The 10,979-nt window shown below is 51.3% G+C and overlaps 1 protein-coding gene across 1 annotated transcript in view; it reads left to right on the top strand.

The window, feature by feature from the left end:
* LOC101587236 (1-phosphatidylinositol 4,5-bisphosphate phosphodiesterase gamma-2) overlaps positions 1–10,979 on the top strand; it is a 129,634-nt gene that overhangs the window by 92,736 nt on the left and 25,919 nt on the right. The window contains exons 15-22 of the mRNA XM_004625757.3: positions 244–348; positions 1,496–1,585; positions 2,085–2,260; positions 2,363–2,563; positions 3,630–3,764; positions 6,016–6,196; positions 7,583–7,654; positions 10,534–10,643. Coding sequence (XP_004625814.1) covers positions 244–348; positions 1,496–1,585; positions 2,085–2,260; positions 2,363–2,563; positions 3,630–3,764; positions 6,016–6,196; positions 7,583–7,654; positions 10,534–10,643 — 1,070 coding nt within the window. The remainder of the gene's footprint in view (positions 1–243; positions 349–1,495; positions 1,586–2,084; positions 2,261–2,362; positions 2,564–3,629; positions 3,765–6,015; positions 6,197–7,582; positions 7,655–10,533; positions 10,644–10,979) is intronic.

The following is a 10,979-nucleotide window of genomic DNA, read 5'->3' as shown; positions in this document are numbered from 1 at the left end:
AGCAGGGGCGGGAAGGTGTGCTGAGCTGCCCCACGGAGGAGGGAGAGCTGCTCTGAGGAGGAGGGCCAGCGCAGGCCCAGTGTGGTGTGGGGGGAGCCGGGCAGAGGGAGGGCAGCAGCCATGGGAAGGTGCGGAGCGCAAAGCCCGGAGGATGCTGTGGGCAGGCCGATGGGTGTGTATTTTTGCTGGCTTGAAGACCCTGAAAGTTGGTTTCAAGAGTGGTGTGTACGTTTTTTTCCTTAGCATAAGAAGCTGGGCCCCCGAGGTGACGTGGATGTGAACATGGAGGACAAGAAAGACGAGCACAAGCAGCAGGGGGAGCTGTACATGTGGGACTCCATCGACCAGGTGGGTCGGCTCTCGTCCCCTCACCTGCTGGGGTGCGGACCTCCCGGCCCCTGAGACCCTGCTGCAGGCCCTGAGAGCCCCCGGCGCAGCCGCGGAGCCCAGTGGATCCATGTTCATCCTGACCTTTCTCTTCTGCATTCTTAAGGTTTTACTTTGAAATAGCTTCATATGCACCATAGTGGGCACTCACACCCACACAGTGGTCCGGAAGAGTCCACGCAGGCTGCCCCGCGCTTCCCCAAGGAAGCGTCCTACAGAACCACAGCAGAATCCCCATCCTCACGAGGCTATCGGTGGCGCACTCCCCTGAGCCGATTCACAGACCTTGTTGCTGTTGTACCACTCTGCTCGTGTTTCTCGGGTCCAGCGTGCCACATGCATTTAGCTGTCCCAGCTCGCTGGTGGCGGCCAGTCTGGTCGAGCTCCACAGAAATCTTAGCTTCTGAGGCGAGAAAGGCGCGCCACGCTCTCCAGCCTTCTCCTGCCGCTTAGCCCAGCGTGCTAATCCATCTGAGTACATTTTGACATATCTCTCCTGGGTAAAAAATATAAAATAGGGGCTGGTGAGATGGCTCAGTGGTCTAAAGCACCTTAGAACAGGCTTAGCAGAGCACAGGGACCGCGGTTCAATCCCCCAGCACCACATGCCAGCCAGCCCTGCACCCTGGTGGGCTGAGCTGGCCCCCCCAATAAAATTAAAAAAATATATATATATATATAAAATAATGCACGATGGTTAACATTTAAGTAAATAGGTCATAATTAAATGTTTCAGAAAGACTGAATCAACTGGCTGAAAAGTCCAGAAAATATTAAAAACCCAGATGAAACAGAAAATAGGAGAGTGCCCCAGAGAACCCCAGTCTCCCCAAAGGGCCACAGACTGACTATGCAGTGAACGGTAGGGGTTAGTTAAGTCACGTCTGCTCCTACCTACTGATTCCACAAGTTCTGAAATGACACAACAAGCCAGCAATTAAATGTTTTTGAAATGTCTCAAAGAGGAACGAATTCATGAAATCACGCTAAGTGCATGAAGTTGGAGCGGGGAGTCCCCAGTGCATGTTGGGGTGATGCGCTGCGGGGTCCCCTGCCCGAGTTGGCGTGGCTGAGCTTGGGGGAGGCTGATGCCCGCTTTGTTCTCTAGAAGTGGACTCGGCACTACTGCGCCATTGCGGACGCCAAGCTGTCCTTCAGCGACGACATTGAGCAGGGTGTGGAGGAGGAACTGGCCCAGGTAGGGGGAGACCAGCTGCTCCTGCCTGGTGAGCTGGGCCTGTCCTGGGTGGAGACCTGTGTGGCTTCTGTCCTGAGGCTGGCTGGTGTGGGGATCTCAGCCCTAACAGCTGTCTCTTTGGGTACCAGGGCCTGGCTGGCCCTTCTCTGATTGGCTGCCTGTTCCTGGTGCCTAGCCAATAAGATTCAAGGCCCTTTCCTGCAAGGCCAACTGGCCTGAGAGTGTGGGCTGTGCGCCCTGGGAGGACAGGTTATATGGATGCGCTCTCCACCCCAGCGCCTGCCCTGGGGCCTGGCTTTCCTGCCCTGTCCCCTCCAGTCACTGGCCATCTTCAGTGTCACAGCAGGCTAGAAGAGACCTCTCTTGGGGACCCATGGCCCCATGGAGGGCAGGGAGTCGCAGGACTCCAGGAGGCCCCCACAGCAGTCGCTGTCCAGGGAAGGTGGCAGGCAGGGGAGGCGGCGGAGCTCTCAGAGCCCCCTTGGTCGTCATGACCCAGGACCTCCCACCCATGGAGCTGCACTTGGGGGAGAAATGGTTCCACAAGAAGATGGAGAAGAGGACGAGTGCGGAGAGGCTGCTGCAGGAGTACTGTGCCGAGGCGGGTGCCAAGGACGGCACCTTCCTGGTGCGGGAGAGCGAGAGCCACCCAAACGCCTACACCCTGTCCTTCTGGTAACCCTCCCGTCCAGGAGCCTGCTGCGGGGTGGGTAGCAGGCGGGGCGGTGTCCACTGGGCATGCCCAGCTTCCACCCCGGTGACAGCCCTGTCCTGCAGGCGGTCGGGCCGCGTGCAGCACTGCCTGATCCGCTCCGCTGTGGAGAATGGGGCCATGAAGTACTACCTGACCGACAACCTCAAGTTCAGCAGCATCTACGACCTCATCCAGCACTACCGCGAGTCACACCTGCGCTGTGCCGAGTTTGAGCTGCGGCTCACCGACCCTGTGCCCAACCCCAACCCGCATGAGTCCAAGCCGTAGGTCCCGGGCTGGGTGGGAGGTGGACACCCATAGGGTCACATACCCGGCCCTCTTTCTCTGACCCTGGCCCACCGAAGCCTTAGAGCCCCCAGGAGACCCCGGGCCAGCTTCTTGCTGCCATCAGCCTCACTGGCCTGTCTCCTCCCTTCTCTCTGCTCTTCTTCTCCTGCCCTGTGGCTTTGTATTCACAGTCCCACAGTCTCAGGCTTTCATGTTCAGAGTTTAGCATTGGCCCGGTGCTACCTTTCTGCTTCTCTGAGCTGCTTCCTGTTTGACAGAGAATAAGGGAAAAAATGGTGGCAAGTGTGTCCCCTTCATTTCTTTGTGCAGTGAAGCAAGCATCAAGTGGTTTTTTTTGCTGAACCAGGGATTGAACTCAGGCCCTTGCGCTTGCCAGGGAAGCGCTTATTCCACTGAGCCATCTCCCCAGCCCTGAGCATCAGGTTTTGCTTGGTAGACGGTCACAGTAGTTTGGAAATGAAATCATTTTTCAACTAAAATTTATTTTTTGTTTTTGGGGTTTTTTGGGAGACAAGGTCTCACTATGTAGCCCAGGCTGGCCTCCAACCCATGGTGAGCCTCCGGCCACACCCTCCCAAGCCCTGGGTTATAGGCATGCACCACCACTCCTGGGCTATAGTTAGTATTTTGAAGACAGCTAAATGACTCAGAGCAACTTTGTTTCATATATTTTCGTATGGATTGTTAATGTGCTATCTTGCATCTTTCACTAACAGCAACAAAAAAGTGCTATTTTTAAACCTGTGTATGTTCACCTTGGTTTTCCCAGAGATGGGTGCAGGCCCCCTCGGAGGTAGCCTGTGAGGGGTGAGGACAAGTGGACTTACTCTGTACTCTGCCCAGGCCCACCTGGTCTCCAGGCTTCTTTTCAGACACCACCATCTCTGCAGGTGGTCATGGCCAGGCAGGTCCCCAGTGTGACTCCTGTGGCTGTTTCCAGGGCCACATCCTAGTTGTCCCTGGAGCCCACGGGTCTATCCCTGCGGTGGCTCCTGATGGCCTTGAGGGCGCTCACCTGGCTGTCTTCCTTCCTGGGTGCAGGTGGTACTATGACGGGCTGAGCCGCGGGGAGGCGGAGGACATGCTGATGCGGATTCCTCGAGATGGAGCCTTTCTCATCCGGAAGCGCGAAAGGAAGCAGGACGGGCTGGAGGACTCCTACGCCATCACCTTCAGGTAGGCACCGGGGCCACATAGGTGCAGGGCAGTGTGGGAAGGAGAAGAGCGAGCTCGGGGGCGGGCTTTGAGCATCAGCAGTCTGACAACAGCAGTGGTGGCCAAAGCAGCCTGCACAGGTATGTTCCAGCCACACCCAGTGGTGCTCAGTGCCAGTGCCTGTCACTTTCATCAGCTCTGTGGCATTTGCACTGTCTGCGCTTCTCCAAGGGGGAAACTGAGGCATAGTGGGGAGGAAAGGTTTGCAGAAGCACAAGCAAAGGCTGGGTGTAAGCCTGTTTGATTCTTAGTTGATGAACTTCTTTTTGGACTGGATGAGTTTCCTGAATGCAGCAGACTGTTGGATTCTGTCTCTGACACGTCTGCCAGTCTGTGTCTTTTTTTGGGGGGAGGTGAGGCCTTTTACATGGGGAGTTGTAACTGAATATTTATTCCTGTCATTGTGTTGATGGCTCCCATACTTTTTAGAAGCTATATGCCTTGCTTGATACATTTATTCCATGTGATTGTTTTCTTTGTTGGCTTCACTGTTTCTGTCTAGGGTATTCCTAACGTTTTTTTCCCTTGAGTCCTGCTTTAGCATTCATACATCTCTTCAGTTCTTGTCATGGAATGTCCTTATTTCTGCATAAATTTTGAAAGATACTTTAGCATGCTGTTAATCAGAAGTTGCATATTTTAGAGCTGGAAGCACTTCACACCAAGCTCTTCTAGCGTTCAAAATTTGTGCTGATGAGTGTGCTGTAGTTTTGATCAGTTGACTTCATATACTGTTCTACTTTTCTTTGACAGCTTTTAATATTCTGTCCTTGCTGAGTGTGGTGGCACATGTCTGTACCCCCAGCACTTGGGAGAGTGAGGCAGGAGGACCACCAAGTGTTCAAGGCCAGCCTGCACTACCTGGCTAGAACCTGAGCAAAATGGAGCAAAACAAAACAAAGATTCTGATTTTTGTTGTTGTTGCACATCTTGGGTTTTGAGTATGATGTGTTGTCGTTAGCTTTTTTTTTTTTTTTTTGGTAATCACAGTTAACTGGTGTTCTATAAGCCTCACTTACCTATATGTTGAGATGTTTTCTCATACTTGGGACATTTTGTTACTTCTATACACAGAATTTTTATTTTTTATATTATCTTCTAATTTCTGATTATCCTTACCTGAGTCTTTCTACTGTCATTTAGTATCTGCTGGAGAAATTTTTGTTTTATCTTTTTAAGACTTATCTGAGTAATTTATCATGATTTTCCATTTTGTCGTTGAGTTCAGAAACCCTATGTTCTCATTTTTACAATTCACAAATTCTCTACTTTTTATCTTCGGTATTTCCCTCTGGCACTTTTCCTTGGAGTCTGGTTATATTTGTCAGAGCTCTTTTTAACCATTTTGGTGAGCTCTTCCAATTTTGTATTTTTTTTCTCCCACCTCCAAGTTGGTCAGTTTGTATGTTGGTTCTATCATCTTTTGGGCCATGTCTTCTTTGCATTGGCCAAGTTTCTTTAGTTCTTAAAAAAATGTTTAAATGGATACATATTTATGAATTACAGTGTGATGTTTTGATTCATTTATACATTGGGTTGGGATTAGCGCTGGTTAATTGGCATATCCATCACCTTAAACTGTTAATGTACCTTCATGGTGACAACGTAAGAGTATTCCTTTTTTTTTGTCCTACCTCTTCTTTCAAAATGACTGTTTTTTTTCAAAGCCAGCCAAATAGCTCAGCAGATTAAAGCATCTACAAATAGGCACAGGGGCCGGGGGTTCGATCCCTGGCCCTGTCTTGCTGGCCCCACTCCTAGGCTGCACTGAGACAGCAATTGAGACTGGGCGCGGTGGCACACACCTGTAATCCCAGCTCTTGAGAGGCTGTAAACAGGCAGATCACTACAAGTCTGATCTAGTAATGAGACCCTGAACACCCTGTTGACCTTTCCCTAAAATACAAAAAAAAAAGTGGCCACTCTGTAAAACCAATGAAGGGTGGCTGTTTCAATACAATTTTATTTATAAACACACACAGTGAGCCAGATATGGCCCAGGGCCATCATTTGCCAACCTGTTCTAGCTGCCTAACGTGTTTCCAGAAAGAGCAGTTTTTTAAACGCTGTTCTGTGTTCCAGGAGAGGGCGGCACTGCATTTATCCCCCTGCTCCCTGAGGAGGAGTGACTAGGTTGTGTCTGGCAGAGCTTACGTAGCCATCCCATGGCCATTAGCATGTCAGCATGTCACCTGATGTGGTTCCCCTCCAGGGCCAAGGGCAAGGTGAAGCACTGTCGCATTAACCGGGATGGCCACCACTTCGTGCTGGGTACGTCTGCCTACTTTGAGAGCCTGGTGGAGCTCGTCAGCTACTACGAGAAGCACACCCTCTACCGGAAGATGCGGCTGCGCTACCCTGTGACTCCTGAGCTCCTGGAGCGCTACAGCATGGTAGGTGGTTCTGAGCCCCTGGCTTGGCTCCCGCCTTGGCAACCTTTGTTGAGTACTTGATGTGCATCTGGTACCGCTCTAGGTCCTGGGGGGATGCAAAGGAAGGTGCAGTGGACACATCCTGCTTGCATGCTGCTCTCAGTCTGGCTTGGGGCAAATAGACAGTAAATAAAATACTGCACAGCAAGTGGCAGGTGGCAATGAATGCCGAGGAGAAAAATCTGGGAAGGAGAGTGAGTGGATCCAGGATGATGGGGAAAGGGTTGCAGTTTTCAAGAGGTGTGGGAAGATCTCACTGACTGAGCCCTGTAGCCAACTAGAGGAAGACAGGACAGCAGGAGCAATGGTCTTGAGGTGAGATGCAGTCTGCCTAGGGACCCAACAGGAAGCTGAAATGGCTGGAATAAAGTGATCCTGAGTGGTAAAGAAAGGAAGTAGGATTGTAGGTACAGAGGGGGCTGGATCACGTAGGGCCTGCTAGACCCCTTAGGGCACTGGCTTTTATTCTGCCTATTAGAGGAGGACACCTGATACAGTTACTGTATCTTACTGCCTATCAGATGGATTCACTCATTTACTGAAAAGAGATTTGTTGGGCCTCGACCTTATACACGAGCATATATGTGCTTGTGTGCCTTGGCAAATTCAGGGCCCAAGCAGGAGAGAGAATGCACAGTGACATAGTGGGGATTGTCAGGCAGCAGGGACTGTAGTGAAGTCCACAGGACTGGGTGGTATGAGCTCAGTGGGTGCCACAGTGCGTTGGGGTGGTCAACAGAGGCCACCTTTAGAGGACAGAAAGGTTAGCAGCCTGGAGGAGGGAGGAGGGGCTGGCTGTGGAGGGAGTGGCCTGGTGTGGCCTGAAGGGACACAGGAAGGCAGGGGAGAGGAGTGAGGGGCACAAGGTCAGAGGCCAGAGAAGGGGCTCAGCAGCAGGATGCTGGTGATCATGTCAACAGCTCTCTGGAGACAGGCCCTGCTGGGCAGCACTTGCCAGTTTTGGTGCCAACTTCAGTGACAGTGATTTGCTGGCCCATTGCAAGCTCCTGTGTGCTGTCCCTTAATGTGGAGTCGGCAGGAGAGGCACACGGGTGGCTCTTGCAAGCTGTGCGCTCACTCTGGGATGCAGGGGGAGCTTTGGATTTGTATCCTCCGGGAGAACAGCAGTACCAGCACAGGGGCCTTTCTGATTTGGGGGATTTCCAAATTGGGGAAAACGTCTTTATTGCTTCCTTCTGCCTGTCTGTTGGCCACAGAAAATTTGTGACTTTCAGGCCTTGTATCAAAGGATGGGGAACCAGAAAGAGGCCTGTAGCCGTGCTGGTTCCGGGGCTGTTCAGGGTGAGGAGGGCTGCTGAATTTACCTCTTTCTATTGTTTTTTTCAGGAAAGAGACATAAACTCCCTCTACGATGTGAGCAGGATGTATGTGGATCCGAGTGAGATCAACCCTTCCATGGTACGGTGCTGATCCTTATTTCACTAGATTAATGTGGATTCCAGGCCTCTGTCCCCATGACACTGACAGTGCAGTTGCCACAAATTTTGTTTTGTTTGGCTTTGTTTTTTGAGCTAGGGTCTTGCCACATAGTCCAGGCTGTCCTCAAACTCACTATGTAGCCCAAGTTGGCCTTGAACTCATGGCAATCCTCCTGCCTCACCCTCCAAGTGCTGGCATTCCAGGCATGTGCCACCACACCCAACCTTCAAAGTAATTTTTTTGAAAAGAAGAAATGATTGGCAATTATAGCGCTTGCCAGGTAAGTGCTTATTCTACTGAGCTGTCTCCCTGGCCCCTTATAGCAAATACATTTTCTGGGAAAAGTTTAATAGAATTCCATCCAAATGCAGCTGTGTTTTGCTGAGATTCTCAGATGCGTGAGCCAGTATTGGGTCAAATGGCTTACAATTAAAAGTCTTCCAAAGATGTTTCACTTGCTGTCTGAGCCCGTGGTGTTCAAATCTGTTTGGTTCGCGGATCTCGTCACAATGCAAACGCTATCTCAGATTCCCACCCTGCCTCTGCCAAGGAGTTCCATGCGCAGGATGGATTTTGCTTTTAGCTCACCGCTCCTCCTCACTGTGGCTTTCTTTTCAATTTAGTCTGCAGCATATTTTTTGTCTGGCCCACAATTACTATAAAACACTCGCTTAGCAAGGGGCCTTGCTGGTGGACTCTGTTGAAATACAGAGACTAGGTTTTTAAAAATTTATAATCCTTGGCCAGTGCAAATCTTCAGCAAGAAATGCATTACAAAACACATGGGAAGGGCATTTGCTAGCAGCGGAATCTTGTTAGCAGTGAGGAATACCTGGGCGCTGAGCAAGGTCACCTCCCTTCCTGGGTAGAGGTCTGCAGACTTAGCTGGGCCCTTGAGGAGAGCACTAGGCAGGCTGGGTGTCCTTCTCCTTGGGGTGGTGGTGTAGCTGCAGCTTATTTTGTGGGGCTTTGGTTTCTCTCCCTTACTTCTAATATAATTTCATAGAACAGGGCTGCCAACTCAGATGGCCCTGAAGGTTAGGCGGGTAGCACGGATGTGCAGAGCCACCCAGGCAGGAGCAGTATTTCTGTCTCTCAATTTGGCCAAGACAAGGACAAAAACAGTGAAAGTCTGCTGATAAGTGGCAGCTGGCATTTGGCCCTATGTCAGCTCCTGGTCACCTGAGGATCACCCCTCCACCTCAAGGGTAGATGTCCTTAGCTGGTGTAGTTCTTGAGAGGACAGGCCCAGTCTTATGAGCTCCCAGGATAAGCTCGAAGTTGGAATGTTATATGCGAAATCTACTGATACAAAAACTATGGTACCTAAGCCAAGCTGTAGAAGAAACCCTTCCTGCACAATTGAAGTGGTCCCTAGAACACAAGTGTATGCTGAGTTCCTGTTTAGCTGCCAGGCTAGATTGAGTGCCTCCAAGCAAAATTATTACTGTTATTTAGAAAAGTACAGCAGCAAACTAAAAGACCACACTGAAGAAAAGGAAGAGACTGGCCACGGCCTCGCCACCTCTATGGAGCAGGTGGCGCGTTTCAGGGTCTGCCTTCTCTGCTGTCCTCACATCCCCCACACCTGTCATTTTTGTTAGACTTTGTTGCTTGCTGCTTTGTCCCTGTGGTCCTCCTAACTGAGAATCCTCATGGCTATTTGGTCAAACCTGGGAGGTTGGGGGATTCAGACGAGGTGTGTAGATGGGGTACTGACATGTTTTTTGTTTTTTTTTCCTGACATGGTTTTAATGCTGAGGAATATTTGGGTTATTTTGCTAGCTTAGCTCTTTCTGTACCAATGGCCATTTGGGTCAGTTTTAGTTTTTGCTCTTTTGCTTAATACTATTCCTGCACAAGGTGCTAGGAATTGCATTTCTCCCTTCAGCTTTTAGCACTGGAAACGGCAGACCAGTGACACTAGGTACCATGTGCTAATGACCACACAACTGGCACTGCTCTGAGCATGTGGCCATCATTAGCCAAATTAGTCCTCCTATGACTTCACAAACATGGTCCTGTTTTGGTACCTATGGTACAGGTGAGGAGATTTAGGTAGACAGAGGTCAAATAATGGCTGAGGACAGCTGTGATGTGGAGCTGGAGTCTGGACCGAGGCAGGCTGCTGAGGTGAGTCCTCTTCTTGTGAGGACGACTCTTGTGTCTGGGGAGTGGTTTTCTTGACTCCTCTTGAATTCCTATTCCCATTTCCTTTGGGCAGGAGGACAGAGAAGCCACTGATGCACGTGGTTTGATGATTTGGGAGGCTTCCGAGAATCTTTTCTTGCCCTGTGGGTGTGTGTTCTGATGTGGTGTGTGCCTGCCCAGCAGCAGGCAAATGTGCTGAGGTTGTACCCTGGGAATTACCTTGCCCTGCCCGCCCAGAGCCCACCTGTACTGGATTTCATGGTGGAGCACTTGAGCTGTTCTTGCCATTCGAATGCAGGGTCTCATGGAGCAGACCACGGACCCAGGTCAGAACAGTGGCGAGGTTCCAGGGCAGCCAGGACTTGGAGCTACCCTTGAAGCTCTGGGGGAGCTGAGGACAGCAGCCTCTGAGGACTGCATGGGTTGTGGTTGTGGCTCCCCGTGAAGGGCAAATCTTTTCTTTGATGAGGGACTTGAGCAGTTCTCTCTCTCCAGGTACCCTTGGCTGACCAGGCCAGGCAGCTCATCACCTCCTTCCCCTGGGGACTTCTGAGTGAGGGCCCCTCTGCAGTCCCCCTCACCAGCAGATGGTTCTGGAAGCCTGACCTCTGCTGTCTCCAGCTCCTAAAAGACAAGAAAATGCCCCAGCAATGCTGCTTCTGGGCCCCTGTCCTGCCTGACCTGCTCCTTCCTGTTTTCCCTGAAAGCCTCAGAGAACGGTGAAAGCTCTGTATGACTACAAAGCCAAGCGCAGTGATGAGCTGAGCTTCTGCCGTGGCGCCCTCATCCACAACGTCTCCAAGGAGCCGGGGGGTTGGTAAGGATCCCAAGGGCTGGTGGCCTTGATTTCTCTCTCTCATCTGGAGGTGACACGTGCTGACTCCGCTCGGACCCTCTTCTCTCTGACATGCTGGGCTAGTGCTGCCTGTCGTGCTGAGTGCCTGGGAAGGTGGCCCTGCCCATCCTCCATGCAGGAGAGTGGGTAAAGCATCGATGGTGAGCATACATGAGCCACGCCTCTGTCTGCAACTGAAGGAGCAGCCACTGTTTGTGGAGGGCCACTGAGGCCCAAGCATTCTGCTAACTGCTATCATACATCATCTAACCAGCCCTGTGGCACTGAGACTGTGACCGTCCCCAATTCACAGATGTG

Source organism: Octodon degus, unplaced genomic scaffold, assembly GCF_000260255.1.
Source record: "Octodon degus isolate 3935 unplaced genomic scaffold, OctDeg1.0 scaffold00011, whole genome shotgun sequence".
Classification (NCBI taxonomy): Eukaryota; Metazoa; Chordata; class Mammalia; order Rodentia; family Octodontidae; genus Octodon; species Octodon degus.
This window is presented reverse-complemented; position numbering and strand designations above follow the sequence as displayed.